The sequence below is a fragment of the Mirounga angustirostris genome, unplaced genomic scaffold (genome assembly GCF_029215605.1).
Source record: "Mirounga angustirostris isolate CCGP_5_RB_7025 unplaced genomic scaffold, mMirAng1.0.hap1 SCAF_12, whole genome shotgun sequence".
Lineage (NCBI taxonomy): Eukaryota > Metazoa > Chordata > Mammalia > Carnivora > Phocidae > Mirounga > Mirounga angustirostris.
Genome location: NW_026991720.1, coordinates 92,362,193 through 92,386,388, shown reverse-complemented (window position 1 = coordinate 92,386,388; position 24,196 = coordinate 92,362,193). Strand labels below are relative to the sequence as shown.

The following is a 24,196-nucleotide window of genomic DNA, read 5'->3' as shown; positions in this document are numbered from 1 at the left end:
ACCCAACACAGAATCCACATTGGACAAAAATCCATTTTCTTTATTAAATATTAACTTAAGACACCATAATGACCATTTGTTAAGAACCATGCGCTTGGCATCTTTTCTCCGTGATTTCACATAATTCTAGGTACATCCCACGGAAGAGGGAGTCACAGTCTACCAATGAGGAAACGCTGGCTCTGAAAGATCACCCAGTGCCTTGCTGGTGAGAAGCGCTGGAAATGACCAATGTTCTGACTCAGCCACTTGTCTAACTGTGGGGCCTGGGGCAAGTCCCTTCATCTTAAACCCCTTAAAGACACCTGGCAGTTGAGAGACCCCCGGCGTGGAACCACGTCTAGAGGGACTCTAATGCCCCTGCACCCCGCTCCGCGGTCCAAATCGCAACATCCCTATTTTACAGATGAGGAAACTGAGGCCAGCGACAACACCAGGTCTAGAATGCAGGGCTCGTGGTTAATAAGATAACCTCCCATTGTGACGCTGAAGCTGCTTGCGGACCAGCGCGCACAGTCCCTTCTCTCTGGTGCCACAGAAGGCGAACGTGGCCAGAGGAGAAGCCACGGCGAGAACAAAGCTGGAGGCGAGCGCGCTCGCGGCCCCGCAGGAGGCTGCCCGCCCGCCTCCGTCGCCGCGCCTCCCTTCGGCAGGTGCGGCCGAGCGGGAGCTGGGAGGCTCCGGCGTCCGGTTTCCGGGCCCTGCGGACGCAGTGGCCTCTGCCCCGCGGGATCCCGAGTCCTAGAACTGGCCGGGGGACGCCCAGCTTGGTTCCTTCTTCGCAGCCGGGCTGCAGTCGCCACGAAACCGCCTCCCGCGTCACCCGGACCACGGCTCCCCTCCTTCCCACGCAAGGGGGTGCGGAGAGAGGTTCCGGCCAATGAGATAGCGGGAGTCCTGTGACGTCGGCGGTAGCTAGGTGGGCGTTGGCCGGGAGCAGAGCCCCGAGCCTGGAGCCTCGAGCCTGGACCCTCGGGCTGGGGGTTGGGAAGGATGGTGCTGGATGAGGAGTCAGGTGGGAGTCCAAGAGTCGCAGCTTCCGCTCCTCCTGGATGTCCCACGGGCACGTCCTCTCGTGTTCTCCCCAGATTCACCTGCCTCCCCGCCCACCCCCCGCACCTGCTCCTCCTCCTGAATTCAGTTTCTCTGCTGGTGGCCGCTGGGGGTGGGTCGGTGGGGGGGAAGCGGGGGGAGACGGGAGAGGAGCATCGTCAGAGAACGCTTCCCTAAGGAATCGGGTCGCTTTTGCTTCTGCCTGGAAAGGCTGAGTGGGGTTCAGGCAGCAATGGGAGGTACGGGTGAGGAAGAAGGCTTTTCTTGATTGGGGACGGTGGAGAAGGGAAATGCCACCCTGGAAACAGAAGTTGGCTGAGCTGAGGTGTACATGGGGGGGAAGGAGGGCCCGGGTTATACGGAGCCTGAATGCCAGCCTTCTCCACTTCCTCCTGCTGGAGGCGGCGAGCAGACAGTGAAAAATGGGGGTGTGTAAGCCGCAGGGGCCCGAGTGGACATTCCTAGGTGGCAAGCATCTACGCACTTGTATTTGTGGTTGGGGTGAGGAAGGGGGTTGTCTTTGTCAAAGATTCTTTGGGCCCAGAAGGCTCTGGGGCTGTTCCTTAGAAGGCCACAGAACCTGGCTCAGCCCAGCTTGGAGAGGGTCCCTGGAGGGAAATTCATCATTCCCCCCTCCCTCCCTTTCTCAGTGCCTGTTAAGGGCTAGTTGTGAGCCAGGCCCTGTTGCCAGGACTGGAGATAGAGTAGTGCAGCGACAACCAGCTTCCTCCCCTCAAGGAGGTGGCATTCTAGGGGGAATTCGAGCCTGCCTTCTAGATGCTAGACCCCAGACTCTGCTCTGAGAGTGATCATTTGTGCTGGATGCAGCGAAGAGATCATGACCAGACATGGCCCTAAAAGAGGGTAACCCCCCCTTCCTTAAAAAAAAAATTCAGCTTTGTTGAGGTATAATCGGCATATACAATTATAAGATATATGAAGCGTTGGCACGCCTGGGTGGCTCAGTTGGTTAAGCATCTGCTCAGGTCATGATCCTGGGGTCCTGGGATTGAGTCCTGCATTGGGCTCCCCACTCACCAGGGAGCCTGCTTCTCCCTCTGCCTGCCGCTCCCCACTGCTTGTGCTTGCTCTCGCCCACCCATGCTGTCTCTCTGACAAATAAATGAATAAAATCTTTAAAAAAAAAGATATTTGAAGGTACATCGCAGTGATTTGATATATGTATACATTGTGGAAGGATTCCCCCCATCTAGTTAATTAACACATTCATCACCTCACATGTTTATCTTTCTTTCTTTCTTCTCCTTTTCCTTTTTTTTTTTTTTAAGATTTTATTTATTTATTTGACAGAGAGAGAGACACAACGAGAGAGGGAACACAAGCAGGGGGAGTGGGAGAGGGAGCAGAAGGCTTCCCGCTGAGCAGGGAGCCCAATGTGGGGCTCGATTCCAGGACCCTGGGATCATGACCTGAGCCGAAGGCAGACGGTTAACGACTGAGCCACCCAGGCACCCCTCTCCTTCTTTTTATGAGAACATTTACCATCTACTCTCAGCAAATTTCAGTTATACAATACAGTGTTTTCAACTATGGTCACCGTGTTTTACATCAGCTCCTCAGACCTTATTCATCTCATAGCTGAAAGTTTATACCCCTTTACCATCCCTATTTCCCCCATACCCCAGCTTCTGTCAACCACTTTTCAACTCTGTGTTTCTATGAATTTGACTTTTTTTTTTTTTTTTTTTTTTAAGATTTCGCGTTTAAGTGTTTTTCACAGTCTGGCGTTTCACTAAGGAGTGCATCCTTTCTTGATGGCATCCCAACCATATCCCCAAAACTGCCCTTCCCTCATGCTAAGGACTGAGGCCTCAGGGCCAACTCTCCAGGCCCCTGGGTAGTATCTATCCCCTCTGCCCCAGTACGTTCTCTCCCCTTTGGTCTCTGATCAGAGGTTCACCCAGGAGGAATAGGGCCTGGGTTTGAGCCACTGTCCTATTCTGAGCTGCGGTCTCAGGTGGGAGTAAGAGGGGTACGGTGTCCAGGTTCGAGGGATTTGGGGCCTGGCCAAGGAAAAACATGTGACCATGAGGGGCAGTCACAAGCAAGCTTTAACAAAGTTGGGCTTGAACAAGATTGCACTCCAGGGGAAGTCCCTCATGGCCTGAGACCATCGGAAGCTTCAAGTGAGCTGAAGGTGCCACCACCCAGGAGAGGGAGGCAAGGGAACCCCCAGGGATGTGGGACTCAAAGAGGTCTAGCTACTCTTGCTCAGCAGCATGGGGGTGGGGGAGTGTCTGAGTCAAAGGGCAGCTTGCAGTCTTGTAACTATCAGACTCTATCTTATCTCTGGTTCACAGACATGGGGTGAGCTGTGCCTTGCAAGGTATGCAAAGCAGGCAGGCTCTAAATGGTTAAAAATCTGCTTGTTTGAGCTACTTTTTAAATAAGCGGATGTGTAAAAATTTGAGTTTTGCCCTGGGGGCCTTTTGAGCTGATGGGTCTCAGCCCACAGTGAAGGAATGAACAGCCTAGGGACTGATACAGGGAGGCCACCTTTGGCTCATTTAGATAAGACACGGACTGCAGGAGCCTAGAAAGGTCTGCTGATGGCCTTCCCTCTGCGCATGACCTTGTCTCAGGATCCTCTCAAAGAGTAAATGACGGCACCTCATGGTGGGTATTTTCCACCCTCGGAGGACTCCGAAGCCTGCCATTCAAGGTCCTTCAAGATTCGGCCCCTGCTGGCCCCTGTATCAGTCGCTAAGTATTGTAATGGCACAATGGGGAGATAGTCTCTTTAGAACAACTTCCCTCACGTCATGATCCCACTCAGAAGCCACCGTGCCTCCCTATTGTCCACTTTGTCCCACAGACTGGGTGACTTCAAACAACAGAACTTTATTGTGTTACCGTTCTGGAGGCTAGAGCTCCGAAATCACGGTGTCACAGGACCCTCTCTCTGGAGGCTCTAGGAGACAAACCCTCCTCGCCTCTTCCAGCTTCTGCTGCTGGGGGCTGCCATTCCGTGAGCTCCTCAGCCTGTAGAGGAATGTCTGCCCCCAGCATCACATGCTGTTTTCTCCCTACGTGTCTCCCAGTGTCTGTGTCTCTCTCTCTTCTTACAAGGCCATGGGTCATGTTGGATTAGGGCCCACCCTAATGACCTCATCTGAACCTGATTATATCTGCAAAGATCTTATTTCCAAATGAGGTAATACTCACAGGTATGGGGATTAGGACTTCAACATCTTTTTGAGGGACATCGTTCAACCCATAATAACAGGCGCCTAAGCTCCTGTTAAGTGACTGTGACGAAGGAGCATCCATAGCCCTTTCTTAGGAAACAGCATGTGGGTTCCCTTTGCTTTGTCACTGTCTCTTCCTCCTTCTTGCAGCCCAGAACTTGAACTCTGATGTTGAGGCCATGGGAGACCAGGCAGCAACACAGAGGAGCCTGGGGTCTTCATAGTGTGGAGCACCCCTCCAGCCCTGGACAGCCAACCTGGACTTCTACTTTATTTATTTATTTATTTATTTATTTTTAAAGATTTTATTTATTTATTTATTAGAGAGCGAGCGAGAGAGAAACAGCATGAGAGGGGAGAGGGTCAGAGGGAGAAGCAGGCTCCCCGCTGAGCCGGGAGCCCGATGTGGGACTCGATCCCAGGACCCTGGGATCATGACCTGAGCCGAAGGCAGTCGCTTAACCAACTGAGCCACCCAGGCGCCCCTGGACTTCTACTTTAAAGAGAAATAAACTTCAGGGGCACCTGGGTGGCTCAATGGGTTAAGCATCTGCCTTCAGCTCAGGTCATGATCCTGGGGTCCCGGGATCGAGCTCCCTGCTCAGCCCTCTGCCCCTCACCCTGCTCTTGTGCTCTCTCTCTCTCTCTCTCTCTCAAATAAATGAAATCTTTAAAAAAACCAAATTAAGAATTTTCAGTGCTTGCTTTGATATATTAACAATTGGAAATGATACAGAGAAGATTAGCATGGCGCCTGAGCCAGAATGACACGCAAATTCGTGAAGTGTTCCATATTTTTATGGATGGATCTAGAGGGTATCATGCTAAGTGCAATAGGCCAGTCAGAGAAAGACAAATGCCATATGACTTCACTCATATGTGGAATTTAAGAAACAAATAAGAAAAGGGGAAAGAAAAAAACCCAGAGAGACGAACCAAGAAACAGACTCTTACCTATAGAGAACAATCTGATGGTTACCAGGGGGCAGGAGGTGGGGCATGGGGGGAAACAGGTGAAGGGGACTAAGGAGGGCACTTGTCAGTGATGAGCACCAGGCGATGTATGGAAATGCTGGATCACTATGTTGTACACCTGAAACTAAGGTAACACTGTATGTTAACTACACTGGAATTAAAATAAATTTTTTTTAAAAAAAGAAAGAAATTTCGGGGCACCGGGGTGGCTCAGTCATTAAGCATCTGCCTTCGGCTCAGGTCATGGTCCCAGGGTCCTGGGATCGAGCCCCGCATCCCTGCTCAGCGGGAAGCCTGCTTCTCCCTCTCCTGCCCCCTCTGCGTGTGTTCCCTCTCTCGCTGTGTCTCTCTCTGTCAAATAAATAAATAAAATCTTAAAAAAAAAAAAGAAAGAAATTTCAAAGTGTATAAATTCTTTCTTGTGGAGAGTCTACCCATAGCAGCAGAGCCGAGTTCCAACTAATACACTTTGTGCCGTCCTGGACTTGGGATTTCACCATGGGGATTGGTTTCCCGTCAGAGTTACCACGGGGAAGTGAGGACAGGTCCTTTTGCTTTTAGGTTTTCAAACTTACTTGGGGATTCTGTCACCTCCTCTCCTTCTCGGGGGCACTCACCAGTGCCTCATCTCTCTCTGCTCCTCTGACTTTTTTTCTCCAGGGCAGAGAAAAAATTACTCCCTTGCATTCACCCAAATCTATGATTTCTGCCATAAACTGTCTGCCCTGAGTCCCTTGGGGCTTTGACTTTTGAAACTCAAAAGATTTATCTCTCATGTTTTTGTCTCAGAGATGTAATCTGAAAGCCAGACACCCAGAATTGACATTTTTGTGCAGCTGTTCCCCTCCTTTCTCTTGGGTTGTGAGCCCAGAGTGCTACAGCTTATGCCCTCATAGGGGAAAAGTCATGAAGGCCCAGGAATGACCAGGAGTGAAGACACACTAGCTAATTTATGAAATATGACCCTGCCCCATGAGCTTTCACCTCTATGCAGTGTCAGAAAATGCCAGTACTGGATGTTGTCTTTAAGAATCTCCCCCAAGGGCGCCTGGGTGGCTTAGTCGGTTAAGCAGCTGTGTTTGGCTCAGGTCATGATCCCAGGGTCCTGGGATCGAGTCCCACCTGTATTGGGCTCCCTGCTCAGGGTGGAGTCTGCTCTTCGCTCTCCCTCTGCTTCCCCTCCCCCCCCCGCCTGTGCTCTCTCTCACTCTCAAATGAATAAATAAAAAACCTTAAAAAAAAAAAAAAAGAATCTCCCCCAAAGAAGAATTCTGGGTTCAAATAAGTTTGAGAAACAGAGCTTTTACTACACAAATATGCACTGCGATGTAGACAGAGTGCAGCATATCCTAAAGGTATCTTCCTTTCTAGAACCATATATAGCACACCAAAAGCACACGAGAGTTCGATCATCTAAGACACATCTCTATTAGGAGTATATGTGTGCGTTGTCCGGAGAAAACATAAGCTGGTGGCTTCTGGGGACCCAAGGTGGGAAGTTGACTTCCTTCTCACTGTACAACTTTTGCTCTTTGGGGTTTATGCTTTCTATGCGTACGTGTTACCCAACGATCTGGAACGGGCGCTAACCCAGGAAATGAGCGGGTGAGCCCTGGCACAGCCAAGGCCATCTGCCCAGGAAAACCCGGCGGGGGGAGGGGGGAGCTGGACAAATCGAAAGCATAGCTCCTGGCTGGGTTTGCCAACGCTGTTGCCGACCAAACTCAGATAGACCTGTCTCAAGACAAGCCAATAACTCAAGAGACGAGGTTTTTGGAAAAGAGAAAGGGAGAGATTTATTTCGGGTGCTGGTAGCCGGGGCAGGTGCAACAGAACAGGCAGAGAGCCAGTGATCTCTGGTGAGGGTGGTAGGGTTGTGTTCAGCATGTGATCACAGGCAGGGAAGGGGACCTGTCGGGGGGGTGGTCTTCTAGGTATTCCATTGCTATGGGGGCTTTCCCGACCTGGCAATTGGAATGTTCCCGTCATTGCAAAACATCTTCAATGCCTCAAGAAAGTGCAATGAGAAATAAGAACCATGGGTTTCAGTGAGAGCAGGAGTTAAGCTGTCTTGTCTCTTTCTGATTTTAATGGTTGGGGTCTATAGTTGAGCAAGAGGGCTTGCCGACACATGTACTAAAATAGAGACAACAAATTGATGGATGCTTAGATAAGCCCCAAACTGGCAATCACGTTTAACTGAATCCTGCTGGGGATTGAGCTCTGTCCTCTACTGAGGGTCATCATAAGAAACGTCCCTCAGAAGCTTACCAGGAGGGTGATGGAAGAATGATATTGAGGATGCTGTGAAATCGGAAAGCAAGAAAAACAAGAACAAAATGTGATTTAACTGCTCTGGTGTGGAACTGGCTATGGTAGATGTTTCAGAAGCTCTAATGCGTAGCCAAGAGTTGAGACCCACTGGGACTGAGAGGGAACTTTAACAGGTCTTCATCCAGAAAGCATTTCTCCTGTTTTGGGCAAGGCACTGGGGGGAAATTCAAAAGTAAGACTTGGTCTCTATCTTCAAATGGCTCCTGGAGCTGGAAGTTGCTCCGTTTCTTATCAGAGTTGTTTCTGGAAAGAGCCTCTCCCCCACTCCCTGTCTACCCCCAGCTTCATTATGTAAGAGCTGGGGCTGGGGCTGGGTTTGCTCAGGGAGAGCTGAACTGAGCTATTGTGTCAGCCTCGGAAGACAAAGAGCTTTGGGTCACCTGGAGCCCTCGAGAGCTTCCAGGCACTTCTGGGAGAATTCCACATTCCAGATCACACATGCAGGCCTGGGGAACCCACGGAGGGTCCCTTGGCTTGTAGAGCTGCAGATCCAAGTTTTGCTCTAGAAAAGCCTTTCCAATTGCCAGCCATTGGACGAACTAACTATATATTTTTTGCCATCCTGATACAAGGAGTCACACAACCTTTTACAAACTCATCATTTCTCAGGAGCGAGAGAATTCCAGTTTTGGAAAATTCTATTTTATCTTAAAATTTTTATCTTGGAATAATTATAGGCTCGCAGGACACGGCATAATTAGCCAGAGAGTCCTGTGTACCCTTCCCCTCACTCCCGGAAATTGACATTGGCACAAGACTGTTCTAGACTTACAGGCCTTATTCACGCTTCATCACTTTTTTTTTTTTTAAGATTTTATTTATTTGTTTGTCAGAGAGCGAGCACAAGCAGGGGGAGGGACAGAGTGAAAGGGAGAAGCAGGCTCCCCGCTGAGCAGGGAGCCTGATGCGGGGCTCCATCCCAGGACCTGGGATCATGACCTAAGCTGAAGGCAGATGCTTCACCAACTGAGCCACCCAGGTGCCCCACTTCTCATCACTTTTTAAATAAAAAAACCCCTGCATTCATTTGTGTTTGCTACTTGTATAGATCTGTATAGAAATTCTTGTATTTAAGATACAGATCTGTTTCATCACTGAAACAGAACTTCCTGCTGCCTCTTTGTGTTCACACCCACCCGTTTCTAGATGGGGAATGTTCTATAAATGGACTCGTACAGCATGCAGTCTTCATCTGAAAGGTAACAGCTTGAGGGATATATAATTCACATACCATTCATTTAAAGTGCACAGTTCAGTGGCAAGATCTTAATGTAGTAAAAGACTTCTGCAACCATCAGCATAGTCAATCAGAACCTTCCCGTCACCCCAAAAAGAAACTTTCCACCAGTCAGCACTCACTCCCAATTTCTCCCCAGCCCTCAGCCCCAGGCAACCACCGATCAGCTTTCGGTCTGTAGAGATTCGCCTGTTCTGGACATTTCATACAAATGGAATTATCTAATATTTATAATCATATCTATTTAGCCCTTTGTATTCTGGCTTCTTTCACTGAGGATGATGTCAAGGTTCATCCTGGCTGCAGCAGGAATCAGGACTTTATTCATTTTATAGTCCATGGAATGGATGTAGCACCTTTGTTTCTCCATTTCCCCATCATTTCCACTTTGGGCTATGATGAATTGATAGAATTGCTTGGTTACCTTATAGATCGAATTCATTGGCTAGTATGAATTGATCGATTGTTTCTACTTGTGGCTGTTTTGAATAATGTTACTATGAACATTTACATACAAGTTTTTGTGTGGATCTAGGTTTTTATTTTTTTTTTAGGTATGTACCTAGGAATGGAGTTGCCAGATTCTATGGTAACTCTGTGTTTAACCTTTCCAGGAACTGCCAATGAAGGATAGTTGGAAGAAAGGCAGGCCTGGAAAAGAGACCCCTGCCCTAAGAGGAAACCAACCTTAAAAGGATTTTACACCACACTGGAAGGAGCCCCCCACCCTTTCCCATGTAATAGATGACAACAACCTGATTGGATGTGCATGGACAGTTAATCAGATTAAAACAGCCCGCCCACAAGCTCATAAAAACCCCTAGACTTAGAAAATCCAGAGGCAACCCTCTTGGGTCCCCCCCCTCTTTGGGAGCTTGGTACTATCACTCAATAAACTTATTCTTTTGCTCAATAAACTTTGATTTGCTGTCCACCACTCTTTGGTCTATCTTTTCATTCTTCGAAGCTGCGTGACCAAGAACCCCAGGCACTACAGGAAAAGAAATCCTGTAACACTGCCAAACTGTTTTCCCAAGCAGCTGTACTAGATGAGGGTTCTGATTTCTCCACATCCTCACCAGCGCTTGTGATTGTCTTTTTGATTCCAGCCATCCTGGTGGGTGAGTAGGATCTCATTGTGGTTTTTGTGGGTGTTTTTTTTTTAAGATTTTATTTTTATTTATTTATTTTTAAAAAGGTCTAATTAATTTATTTGAGAGAAAGAGCGAGAGAGCACAAGCAAGGAGGAGAGGGAGAAGCAGGCTCCCCACTGAGCAGGGAGCCCAATTTGGGACTCGATCCCAGGACCCTGGGACCATGACCTGAGCTGAAGGCAGGTGCTTAACCAACTGGGCCACCCAGGTGCCCCTAAAGATTTTATTTTTAAGCAATCTCTACACCCACCATGGGACTTGATCTCACAACCCTGAGATCAAGAGTCACACGCTCCACCAACCGAGCCAGCCAGGCACCCCTCACTGTGGTTTTGACTTGCATTTCTCTAATGACTAGAGACATCGAGCATCTTTTCATGTGCTTTATGGCCTTTTGCATATCTTCTTTGGAAAAAAATGTCTACTTGAATCCTTTGTCCATTTTTAAATTGGGTTATTTGTCTTTTTATTGTTGTAGGAGTTTTCTCGTAGAGTGTAGATACAAGTCCCTTAGATTTATGATTTGCAAATATCTTCTTCCATTCTTTGTGCTTTCTTGGTGGTATTCTTTGAAGCACAAACAATTTTAATTTTGATGAAGTCCAATTTATCTATATATTTTTCTTGTTTTTTGTCTTTTTTTTAAAAAAGATTTTATTTATTTTTTGAATGAAAGAGCATGAGCGAGAGTGAGCATAAGTAGTGGGGAGGGGTAGAGGGAGAGGGAGAAGCAGGCTCCCCGACAAGCAGGCAGCCTGATGCCAGGCTCGATCCCAGGACCCTGAGGTCATGACCTGAGCCAAAGGCAGATGCTTAACCGACTGAGCCACCCAGGTGCCCCCTCCTTAGGATTTTCTATATACAAAATCATGTCATCTGCAAATAGAGAGGGTTTTTTCCCATGCATTTCTATTTTTTATTTTTATTCATTTATTTTTTAAGTTGTATTTATTTGAGTGAGAGAGAGCATGCATGCAAGTGGGGTGGGGTGGGAGGAGGGGCACAGAGAGAGGGCGGGAAAGAATCTCAAAGAGACTACACTGACCATGGAGCCTGACTCGGGGCTTGATTTCCTAACCCTGAGATCACGACCTGAGCCAAAATCAAGAGTCAGAGGCTTAACCAACTGTGCCACCCAGGTGCCCCTCCATGTTTTTTAAAACAGACTTCATTTTTTAGAGCAGTTTTAGGTTCACACCAAAATCAAGAGACATACAGTCCCTGCCCCTACACATGCATAGCTTCCTTCATTATCAACATTCCCCACAAGAGTGCGGGGTACATTTATTACAATTGGTGAAGCTACACAGACACATCATTATCATCCAGAATCCATAGTTTACATTAGGGTTCACTCTTGGTGTTGTACATTCCATGGGTTTGAACAAATGTATGATGAGATGTATCCATCATTATGGTATCACACAGAATATTTTCACTGCCTTAAAAATCCTCTGTGCTCTGCCTGTTTATTCATCTCTCCTCTCTAAACCCTGGCAACCCACTCATCTTTTAACTATTTCCATAATTTTGCCTTCTCTGGAGTGTCATTTAGTTGGAATTATACAATATGTAGTCTTTTCAGGCTGGCTTCTTTCACTTAGTGACATGCACTTAATTCTTTAGAATTTAACAATATTGCATTACTGGATGTACCACAATCTATTCATCCATTCCCCTACCAAAGGTCATCATGGTTGCTTCCAATTTTTGGCAATTAAAAATAAAGCTGCTTATAAGCATCCAAGTGCAGGTTTTTGTGCAGATGAAAATTTTCAACTTCTTTGGGTAAATACCAAGGAACCTGATGGTTGGGTCTTATGAGAAGAGTATATTTAGTTTTCTAGGAACCACCACACTGTCTTGCAAAGTAGCTGTTCCATTTTGCATCCCCACCAGCAACAAAGGAGGGGTCTTTTTCTCCACATCCTCACCGGCATTTGGTGTTGTCAGTGTTTTAGATCTTGGCCATTCTAATAGGTGAGTGGTGGGATCTGGTTGTTTTAATTTGCATTTCCTTCATGACTTGTGATGTGCAGCATCTTTTCATATGCTTATTTGCCAGCCCTGTGTCTTCTCTGATGAGGTATCTGTTAAGGTCTTTGGCCCATTTTTAAATTGAGTTGTTTTCTTATTGTTGAATTTTAAGCGTTCTTTGTGTGTTTTTGGATAACAGTCTTTTAACAGATGTGTCTTTTGCAAATATTTTCTCCCAGTCTGTGACTTGCCTTTTCATTATCTTGACGGTGTCTTTAATTTGCATTTTTTCTAATGGCTAATGATGCTGAACACCTTTTCATGTTTATTTGCCAGCTAGTGCAATACCTGTTTATGCCTTTTGTCTGTTTCCTAATTGGAGTTTGTTTGTTACTGTTGAGTTTTTTATATATTCTTTAATATATATATTAAGAGTTCTTTATATATTCTTGATACAAGGCCTTTGTTGGATATATGTAATCATATACTTAAAAACATTAGTTTCAACCATGTAAGTAGTACATGAATGCATCCTTTTTTTTTTTTTTAAAGTAGGCTCCATGCTCAACACAGGGTTTGAACTCACGACCCTGAAATCGAGACCTGAACTGAGATCGAGAGTCAGATATTCGGGTCGTCTGGGTGGTTCAGTCGGTTAAGCATCTGCCTTCGGCTCAGGTCATGATCCCAGGGTCCTGGGGTCGAGTCCCATGTTGGGCTCCTTGCTCAGCGGGGAGCCTGCTTCTCCCTCTGCCTGCCACTTCCCGTGCTTGTGCTCTCTCTCTCTGACAAATAAATAAAATATTAAAGAAAAAAGGTCTAAAAAAAAAAAAAAGGAGGGGCACCTGGGTGGCTCAGTCGTTAAGTGTCTGCCTTCAGCTCGGGTCATGATCCCAAGGTCCTGGGATCGAGCCCCACATCGGGCTCCCTGCTCAGCGGGAAGCCTGCTTCTCCCTCTCCCACTCCCCCTGCTTGTGTTCCCTCTCTTGCTGTGTCTCTCTCTGTCAAAGAAATAAATAAAAAAAAAAATTAAAAAAATTAAAAAAAAAAGAAGATGCTCAACTGACTGAGCTACCCAGGCACCCCACACGAATGCGTTCTTTATTTAAAAATAGTAAAATAGGGGCGCCTGGGTGGCTCAGTCGTTAAGCGTCTGCCTTCAGCTCAGGTCATGATCCCAGGGTCCTGGGATCGAGCCCCGCATCGAGCTCCCTGCTCCGCGGGAAGCCTGCTTCTCTCTTTCCCACTTACCCTGGTTGTGTTCTCTCTCTGGCTGTCTCTCTCTGTCAAATAAATAAATAAAATCTTTAAAAAAAAATAAAAAATAGTAAAATAAATTCGATAAAGTTTAAACCCCCAAATCCTTTCCTTTTCCACCACCTTCCCAGGGATGACCATCATTATGTATTTGAGGCATATCACCTAGATTTTTTTTTAAAGATTTTATTTATTTATTTGAGAGAGACAATGAGATAGAGCAAGCATGAGAGTGGGGAGGGCCAGAGGGGAAGCAGACTCACTGCTGAGCAGGGAGCCCGATGCGGGACTCGATCCCAGGACTCCAGGATCATGACCTGAGCCGAAGGCAGTCGCTCAACCGACTGAGCCACGCAGGCCCCCTCACCTAGATTTCTTTAAAAATACTTTTCTCAAGATACACAAACTCACAGAATGTATATGGTGCTGTTTTTTATATGGGTTTTACAAAAACGTTATACTGTTTGTATCATAGCGCAAGATGCATTTTTGAATTAGGGATATTTTAGAGAGCTTCTTAATGCCGATGGGTATCTCTGGTCTGTCCCTTCACACTGTTGTAAAAGCCTTGCCTTGTGTGACTAAGTTATGTTTAGCCACACCTCTGCTCCTATACATCCAGGTGTTTCCCAGTGCTTCTCCAGCGAACAGTGCAGCCGGGAACTGCCCTGAACAGGGCTCTGAGCACACGTGGGAGTGTTTCTTTAGCAAGGTGCAGAGAAAGGGAATTTGCGAACATTAAGGTATGTGCTTTATGTATTTACTTATTTATGTATTTAAGATTTTATTTATTTTAGAGAGGGAGGGAGGGAGAGAGAGACAGAGATGGGGCTGAGGGAGAGAGAATCACAAGCCGACTGCGCTGAGTGCGAAGCCCGACACAGGGTTCGATCGCACGACCCTGAAATCATGACCTGAGCCGAAATCAAGAGTCAGATGCTCCACCAACTGAGCCACACAGGTGCCCCGTGCTTTTTCTATTTTACTAGATCCTTCCAAATCACCCTCCAAGATGTGCGTGTTTCCCCAGGCCTTGGCGGACAACCATGTGACTTCTGAATGTAAGACCCACTGTTTCCTATGTCGATTGCCTACCAGCTGAGGGCGGTGAAGAGGAGTGGGATTCAGACACGTGGCCGGTGAGGGTTAGGGGGTCCCACACTGACGGTGCCTTCTGTGCCACGGGCCCTGCAACCACATGCTTCCAGCTCATCTCTGTTAGGAACTGTCATTGGCCGGAAGGGACAGAGGAGCCATGAGACTAAGTCCAGTGCAGATTCTGGATTAGAACGTGACACGGGAAGAGTGGGAACACTGGTGAGATCCCACGAAGTCTGTAGCTTAACTCTTGTGTACCAGTGTGAATTTATTCCTTGTGACAAGTGTGACCGGGTTATGCTGGGAGAGGGATATACAGGAACTCTCTGTCCAATCTTGGCAACTGGCCTGTAAATCTAAAATTACTGTAACATAAAAATTTGTAAAAGAAAAGACTCGAGGGACGCCTGGGTGGCTCAGTCGGTTAAGCGTCTGCTTTCAGCTCGGGTCATGATCCCAGGATCCTAGGATCGAGGCTGGCATTGGGCTCCCTGCTGGGTGGAGAGTCTGCTTCTCCCTCTCCCTCTGCTGCTCCCCCTGCTTGTGCTCTCTCTCTCTGATAAATAAATAAAATATTAAAAAAATAAAAGACTTGAACATGCAATAAAATACTATGTGTGGACTGTATTTGGATCCCAATAGAAACAAACAAAGAGACTGTTGGGGGGTGGGGGAGAAAACAGCAAAAATTTGAATATAGACTGGTATTAGATGATACTAAGGAATTATTATTAATTTTGTTAGGTGTGATGAACAAAAATCATCTTTACCTATTGAAGGTGCATGCTGAAGTATTCATAGGTGCAATGACATAATAGCTGGAATTTGTTTTAAAATATTCAGAAATTGGGCGCCTGGGTGGCTCAGTCGGTTAAGCGTCTGCCTTCGGCTCAGGTCATGATGCTGGAGTCCTAGGATCGAGTCCCACATGGGGTTCCCTGCTAAGCAGGTAGTCTGCTGTCTCCCTCTGACCCTCCCCCCTCTCATGCTCTCTCCCTCTCATTCTCTCTCTCAAATAAATAAATAAAAAATCTTAAAAAAAAAATTCAGAAATAATGGGAGCGCCTGGCTGGTTCAGTCCGTAGAGCGTACAACCCTTGATCTCGGGATCATGAGTTTGAGCCCCATGTTGGGTGTAGATATTACTTAAAAAAATAAATAAATAAAATATAAATGGATATCTCCTTTAAAAAAAGAAGTTAAAATATTCAGAAACAAAAGAGAAGTACTTATGGGTAAAGTGATATAATTTCTTGGGGTTACTTTAAAATATCCCAGAAAGAAAAATGTAGTTTTGGGAAAAAGATGAAAAAAATTGGCATGATGTTGCTACTTAATGAAACTGAATGGAAGGTACAGGGTGTGGGCGGGTGTCCTACTCTTCTCTCTACTCTTAAGAATGACTAAGTTTTTCTGTAATAAAAAGTTGAACAGACAACACAGCTCCATGGATAGGAGTGACTTCGTGACACCCCACTTTTTCTTCCCATGGGACTTTTTCACACTGCAATAGCACTTCCTCTGTTGTTTGCTGCCATCTGTAGACCCTGCCTCCTCTCTGGTCTGAAGGCTCCCGAGGCTGTTTTATCTGTGGGCCAACCTCATCCAGTCCAGTGATAAAAGCTTGTGGAGCATTAATATGTACCAGGCTGTGTGCTGCCCTGGGGGATGGGATGGTAAGGAAAAGCAACGCTGTTGCTAACTCACTGAATTTATAATCCAGGGTGGGTCAGATCATGGCACTGAATCGCTTGGCTCTCTGCTTCTGTTGTCCTAACTCCTTCTCTGACTTTACGTCTGACCTTTCGGCCTCTAGTTTATCAGAACCCTTGTGATTACACTGGGTCCACCGAGATAATCCAGGATGATCCCCCATCTCAAGAGCCTTACTTCATCACACCTGCAAAGTCCCTTTTGCCATGTCAGGTAGTAACCTATTCGCAAGTTCTGGGGGGTGAGGACATAGACATCTTTGAGGGGATGTTTTTCAGCCGACTCCATCTTTTTTTGGAGTTCTGTGTTTATCCTAAAAAAGACTTGGAAGTTAATGAGATGGTTTAGGCAAAGGGAGGATCTGATCAGGTCTGACCTTTGCTCTGATGGTTGTATCCAGGATGGACTGGGTGGGGTTAGGAGGGGAGCAAGGGTGGCTACAGTGAGAAACCAGGAGGCTGTCGGGACAGCTCAGGTGAAATCATTTAGCCTGGATGAGAATGGAGGTGGTAAAGATGGAGAAGAGTGAAGAATTATGTTTGATGAATGAATGAACGAACGAACGAACAAACGAACGAACGGTCTGTCTTGGAACAAAAGGAACGTGCTTCCCCGCTTAGAGGTTTCCATTCTAGAAGCACAGCGTGCGGCCAAGACATGCAGACCTTGACCGTCCCAGCATGGCCTTCCAAGGCCCACGTGGTCGATAGCCTCAGAAGGCTCATCCCTCCTCTCCTGGAAACCTTTGTCCTTGGCACCAGGACGGTGACCCAGCAGAGGAGCAGAAAGACAAAGCAGTTGCTGAGTGTCTTGAATGTTTCCATCTCTGCTTGGCAGACACCCAGTGGGTCAGGGTGGGGGGACAGGGGGTAACCTTGATTCAGTACGGGCTGGAGCTGGCCTTTCCAAGTCCTGCATGGGTCGAGCTCCTGCATGTTACTCTGTCTCGGATAAATACGTAAAACCGTGACTTAGGTTTCACAACTTACTTAGCTGATCTTTGCATTTACTGTTGCTTTTCTGAGATTTACGGCATTTCAGGAGTGTTGTACGCTGGGGGCCAGATGAGAGTGAGGCAAGGTATGGCGTGTCCACATATGTGGGTGTATGTGCCTTCTCACCCGCTTGCTTCACTGATGCGATTTTGTGATTGCAAGCCGACCACCCAAATGGAGGATCTAGACGAAGGCAGCTTATTCGATTTTAGTGGCTTGAGCCAGGGAACCACCCCAGACTTCCCAAAATGCAAACTTACTCAGAGCCTATGAAGTGGGGCGTGCTAGTTCAACCCCACAAACTCTTGGACCTGGTACCTTGGGTTGCTTAAAAAACATTCTTCAGGGGGCACCTGGCTGGTTCCATCGATGGAGCATGTGACTCTTGATTTCAGGGTTGTAAGTTCGAGCCCTGTGTTGGGTGTAGAGATTATGTAAAAAATAAGATCTTCTAAGAAAATTGTTCAGGAATGAAATTCTTCAGCAGTGCTCAACTGCATGCTTCCTGCAAACCAAGGGTCAAAATATTGAATGATTGCATCGCCCCAGACTCAGTCAACGGGTCAGTGTACCGACGAACAGCTCCTCTCGGCAGGAGTGTTCGTATCAGGGGCCACAGAGAATATCCATGGCCACGTTAGGGACCCCTGAGTTTGCCCCTTCCCCAGTGCTCCAGTGAGGATGAGGAACCAGTAGCTGCATCTGACCTGTCCTCCCTTCCACGGTCCTCAGGCCTCGCTGGGAGAAATTCCTGACTTTCATGGGGTACCGGAGTGGGACAGAAAGGCATGAAGCGGGGCTCAGCCCGCCGTGCAGGATTGCCTGGGTTCTGCCTCTCCTGCTAGGACCTCGCACCTGTCACTGGTCCCTGCAGACGTCACTTCCCAGTCCCTGTGCCTTCTCATCGGAGGGTCCCTTCAGTGCTAAGATTCAGAGAGTACAGATGCGGGATAACCCGAGTCTCTGGCTCCTTCTCCAAGTGTCCTAGTTCCTTTTATTCTCACATGCCAGCACGAAATGCATGGACTCAGGAGGTATCCGCCTGGATTAATCAGTGCCCAACAGAACGTCACACAGGCATGGTTTTTATTAACAACAGGGGGCCAGGCACGGTTAGAACCTTCCTCTGCATTTAAAAAATGTATGCCCTGTAGTAAACATAGTGTATTCTCTGGGCCATGCTCACAATCATCCCAGGAGGTAGGCAGTGACTGCCTGTTTTACAACCAAGAACCTGAGGCCTGTGGGAGCTCCTCAAGGCCACGGAGAAGCCAAGGAGGCCGGCCTGCAGAGTCAGCTTGCCGGGTTCTGGGAGCCTCTGTCTCTCCCGCGCTGTCTCCAGGTAAAGCACCTTCGGCACCACCCACAAGTTGGAAAGGTGAACAATCGGAAGAGCTGCAGTCAGAAGCCAACACGCGCATTCTAATTCTGGTTCTTACATGACTCGTGTGATCTTGGGCAATTTCCTCCCCATGCTGGCCTATAAGACCGATGGAATGATGGTGGCTCTGGCCCTTTCTAAGCCAACTTCTAGGACTCTGGAAAATACATCTGAGGATCTTTCCACCATGTCGGGCATCCTTTGCCAAGGTCAGTCCGCAGACAACTCCCGGGGCTACAGCCTGAAATTCCTTGCCGCGGGGGGCCCCGGAGATGTTAGCTTTCAGATCTGTCCACTCCTTTCCCTTCCATTCAACACACTCTTGGTTCTCGGCTGTTTGGAACACTCTGCCCTTCGGAGCGCTTCCTCCTGGGTGCTCGAAGGCACCTAAAGGCTTCAGCTGTTTGTTTTCTCGTTGGGGCTCTTGCTAAAAGCCATCTTGTTCTTCTATCAGATTAGCCCCCGGCCCTGCCTGCCCTCCAGAAATGGTGTTCTGCGAAGACTGAGAGTGCAGATGGCCAAAGCTCCCCTGGACAAGTTACTCAACTGCTCTTTGGCCTGTTCCTTCATCTGCAAAAAAGGGGTTTTTTTTTTGCAGCTGCCTCGCAGGATGAACATTAAATACATATATACAGTATCTGGCATATAGGATGCAGTTTGCTATTATTATTATTATTTTTAAAAGATTTTATTTATCTATTTGACAGAGAGAGAGAGACAGGGAGAGAGGGAACACAAGCAGGGGGAGTGGGAGAGGGAGAAGCAGGCTTCCCGCGGAACAGGGAGCCCAATGCAGGGCTCGATCCCAGGACCCTGGGACCATGACCCGAGCCGAAGGCAGACGCTTAACGACTGAGCCACCCAGGCGCCCCTGTATTATCTTTTTAAGTAGGCTCCATACCCAATGCGGAGCTCAAACTCAGCGACCCTGAGATCATGACCTGAGCTGAGATCAAGAGACGGATGCTCAACCGACTGAGCCACCCAGGTGCCCCTTATTATGATTATTTTACATGTTGACAATCATAAGAAATGGGACCCCATCTGAGATCTCCAATCATAGGGGGTCTAGCTCAGAGTAAGTAGACCTCATCTTTTTTTTTTTTTTAACTTTCCTTCCTTCTGCATGGGGCACAGAGGTCCTTTCTTCAGCGAGAATCTCTAGTCGCCCCTCACTCATGTCTGTCCTTCCCCTTGTTATATTACCAGCAGTGCCCACAAGTGGGCATACACATATCTACTGAAAAGGAAAGGCATGAAGACCTCTATTGACCTGCCACTCTTGACTTCCAAAGTAATTTGCTGAAGGATACTTATCACACTGGATTCAATCAAAAGGATTATTTTGAAAACTTTGTGGGAACTTTTGGTAAATGTTTTGATGGTTTTACTCTAAAGGTGGTAATATAAGGTTGCCAAATATTAAGTTTTATGTCCTTGTCGCACAATTCTGAGACATGACATTCTGATTTAGTTTAAGACTGTAACTTAATCGGGCGCCTGGGTGGCTCAGTCGGTTAAGCGACTGCCTTCGGCTCAGGTCATGATCCCAGAGTCCTGGGATCGAGTCCCACATCGGGCTCCCGGCTCAGCAGGGAGCCTGCTTCTCCCTCTGACCCTACCCCCTCTCATGCTGTTTCTCTCTCTCTCTCTCTCTCAAATAAATAAATAAAATCTTTAAAAAAAAAAAAAAAAAAAAAAGACTGTAACTTAATCTAACCTTTGGTATGTAATATTTAACAGCATACCCTATATTGGTGTTAAAAATAGGTCCATGGGCTCAGTCGGTCAAGTGTCCGACTCTTGGTTTCGGCTCAGGTCATGATCTCAGTGTCGTGGGATTGAGCCCGGAGTTGGGCTCCATGCTCAGCGGGGAGTCTGCTTCTCTCCCTCTGTGCCCCCCATCCCCGCACATGCACACTCACTCTCTCCCCCAAAATAAAATCTTTTTAAAAATGGGCTCAGTGAGGTTAAAACTATGCCGATTATAACTCAAACGTGCTCATTCTGGCGCTATTCATGAATTAAGTAAGAAATTAAAATCAACTGGATTTTGAAAAGGTAGTGCTCAGTCAAAATCAGGCCAGATCGTTTCTAACCCACAGGCTGTTTGACAGTTAATACGCCACCATTTCCCACCAGACATCCGATGTGAGGGAGAATGAATGGTCTGAGGCTTGATGAGATGGTAGCAGGGTGGTGACTCCTGCCACAATTTGGAAATTAAATGATCTGTGGGGATCATTCTGATTAGAACATGAGTATAAAACCATCCCCTAGTCATTCTGGACTTCAGTAGTATTCTAGAAGTACTGCACACAGTGTGACTTTCATGACCACATACAGGTATCTTCCTTGCAGTGGTGCACATGGGATTCTCCCCCGTCTGAGCCCGGGCTGCCGCCGAGCACCGATGCTACTGTCATCTGGGGAATCTGGCGTTACCCAAAAGAAAGCCCTACACTGAGAGCAAAGGAGATTTAACGTTATTTTTTTTTCTAAGGTTTTATTTATTTATTTGACAGAGAGAGAAAGCACACAAGCAGGGGGAGCGACAGGCAGAGGCAGAGGGAGAAGCTGGCTTCCCGCTGAGCAGGGAGCCCGACGTGGGGCTCGATCCTAGGACCCTGGGATCATGACCTGAGCTGAAGGCAGACGCTTAACTGACTGAGCCCCCCAGGTGCCCAGGAATTTAGCTGTTTTAAAATCTCCTGTAAAGATGCCCAGGTTGGTAAATCTGAATGTTATGTGTTATATATATATATAGTAAACATCAAGTAACACCACAAGCATTTAAAAAAAGGAAGTTTATTGGTCTTTAAATGGCTCAAATTGCAAATAAACCAATCGGGTAGTGGCATCAGCCTGACATGTGATGCATCCTTGTCAGTTTGCTTCATAGCACCTCAGTACCCAGGAGAGGAAAGGTCTAAAGCAAAGTCACAATGTTAGTGGTTAGGACCCCTGGTTAAATAAGACTGCAATGAGTACACATGGAGATCGCTGGGCCCGTGGGGCCGGTGTTACATTGGTAACTTTGATTCTGCACATGGCATAGCCTATGAAAAATATGAAATGAAAGATGTACATCTCAAACCCTTTAAGGACAAATATTTAACATGACAAGTCAGATGTAATACCTAAAGAGCAGAGTTCCTAAAAAGCCTATTTTTGTTCACTTTACGTACACACCTGTTACCTGGAATGCCTGAACACATCTTTGACTTGTTGAAATTAGGACTGAGCAAAAAAGAAAGACGAACTTTGTTGCATCAACTGTCTTAGCCCCAGTCCGAAGAAGAGAAGAAAAATCTGGGCAGCGGTATATTTCCCGTTGAATTTACGTTCCCCAATAGCACGCTAGAATTCTTCCAGTGGGCGCACCACCCAACGGCGACACAAGCCCATGTGTGGCCTGCATTTGCCAAACAGGCTTTCTGCACGACCCTCGGGGTCGACTGCCTGGTGTTAGCGTCAGGAAAATGTGGCTCTGGTGTTCTGCTGATGAACGCGGACTAGAGAGACTCCTGAAAACTCTCCCAGAGCCAAGCTGTCACCTCTTGAGCACAGACTGAGAAATTAACAGGAGGCCAGCACGCCCGCCTTCCCCAAGTGTCCCAGCGCACAATGCAGCAGCAGTAATGACCTTTCTCCTGTGCCCTGGTCCAGAGAAACCAACAGCTTAACACATGCTCACCGCTCGCAGAAAGGGATTTCCAGGGACTGGCATCTTAGAGAAAAAGAGGGATCACTGAAACGTGACTGTGCTGAACCCTCACGGTCTAAAATTATCTTACAAGTATATGCTGGCCCTTCATTGCAAACTACCTTACAGGTTAATTAAAAGTAATCAAGATGCTCTGGACCCTTGCGTTCAAGAACCAGAGTATGGCACACATTTTACATTTGGACAGACTCCTAGCAGACGCTTATGTTTTACGAACCTTCTACACAAAAGTTGTACTCCGTACCAGGCAAATATGCTCTCAACAGGACACACGGGGCGACGGGCCCACGGCACCAGTGAGGACACACCCAGAATGATGTCACCGGGCATTTTTCGGTTTCTAAATTAAGGCATATTCAAAAATTTCCATGTACAAGTTCACACCACTTTTCCACGTTAATCACCAGGTAATTGATGCAGGTTCACAGATGAATTACTCTCAATTTAACTATATGCAACAATCATGCCAATCACTTTTCTTCTATATTTTGCATAACAATGGTTAAAAAAAGTGGTACAGTTTAACTACCATGTTCACAATTGTCATTTTTCAAGGCAGTAGAAGACCAAGACATTTTAAAATGATATAAAATTTAAGCTTTATAATAAACCAGAGGAAGTAGCCTTTCCTCCCATCCCCCCCACCCCGTCTCAGCTCTAACAGTTCCAGAAAGACTGCCCTCGAAACACAAGCCCACACGCTACATTCAGGACCGCGATAAATGTAGGCAATTATGAAAGAAGTTGAACTGTGCTTCTTGGCGAAGCCACATTGATTTCTTTTTTAAGTGAATTTGACTTTCAGTGCAGTTCCAATTCATGCTTTTAGTGATACATAACAATTTCCAAATCGTTAAAGTAATTTCAGTCAATTGAGCCTTCGATGGCAATGCTTATAAATTATATTTATTAGTATGGTCAAGATAAGAAAGGAGTTTGGGCTTTGATTATAAAATGCAGCATCTTTCTCTGATTCTCTTGGCTAAACTTTTCCTCTTCTTTTTTCCATTCTTTTCTTTGCTGTCTTCCATCTTTCTGGCTCGAATTTCCCTCATCAGATCAAAAAATACCTAGAAAGAAGAAAAGAGGGTAAATAAAGCCAACAGATAATATGAGGTTGGTACTTCTTGGAACCACAGCAGTAAGCCCTGGGAATTAACTAAGAATAACTACTTAAGAGCTCTTGTTTGGGGAGTAGAGGGAGGAGACAGCACAAAACCAGTCTCCTTCTCCAAGTATACTGGGAAATTTTCTGAGTTACACTTTTCGGTAAAATTGGTCACATCATATAACCTAATCTTCCACCCCAATTTTCAAGATAAAGAAGACAAGAGCACTACAAATGACAGTTCCAAAGTTATAGCTCAATGGATTCCGTTTATACAATTAATGAATGTATTTCACCAATTGATATTTAAAGGTAATTAATTTATGTTTAATAAAATTTGTATTTAATAACTTGTTTTCCTTCAGCTCCATTTTTAGAAACAAAGCTGAGGAAAATGAGTGCTTCCTTTATCGTTTTGATACCAGGTACTAAGAAAACAATTTTCTTTGTTGCAACATAGCTGAGATTTTATCAATTCTGTCTGATGTCTAGAAACTGACAAATGAGAGCTGTTAGCATAATAATTTAAAAATGACTAGTGTAACAACTCAAAAGTTAAATATCACAAACAAATGTCTGAGGGCAGACAGACAAGGGTCTAGAAGGACATGGGCTCACACCGTACACAAAGAGTTATGAGTATGTGGATGATGACTGGATGAATAACTTTCATGGTCTATACTCTAAAATTCTGAATTAAAAAAATTCAGTTATTACTTCTGTTTTCTCTCTTTTTCTCGTAAGCATGAAGTAAGAAGTGACACCACACCGATTTATTAAGAACTCAATGGAAAACAAAGATTTCAAAAATTCTAGTTAGCTTGTGCATTGTGACTGTTGTAAGTAAACAAATGTATGTTATGTAATGGCCGGTGTGCTTCTAGCTCTCTGAAGGAAAGGCTAACTGAAAAAGCGAGGTGCTGGAAAGCGTAGGTAGAGAGCTACCTGCAGGAGTTATGTGGATTTGCCCGCATCTGA

The 24,196-nt window shown here is 46.4% G+C and overlaps 1 protein-coding gene and 1 non-coding gene across 3 annotated transcripts in view; one reads left to right on the top strand and one right to left on the bottom strand.

The window, feature by feature from the left end:
• Positions 1–4,955: 4,955 nt before the first annotated feature.
• LOC123836250 (U6 spliceosomal RNA) lies at positions 4,956–5,061 on the top strand. The gene has a single exon (XR_006788924.1). It is a non-coding gene; the product is annotated as a U6 spliceosomal RNA (small nuclear RNA).
• A 16,114-nt stretch (positions 5,062–21,175) lies between these two features.
• The window catches only part of RALA (RAS like proto-oncogene A), a 74,766-nt gene continuing 71,745 nt past the window's right edge, over positions 21,176–24,196 (bottom strand). For both annotated transcript variants that reach the window (XM_045864924.3, XM_045864922.3), the window contains one exon: positions 21,176–23,180. In XM_045864924.3, coding sequence (XP_045720880.1) covers positions 23,058–23,180 — 123 coding nt within the window. In that variant the 3' untranslated portion in view covers positions 21,176–23,057. The remainder of the gene's footprint in view (positions 23,181–24,196) is intronic.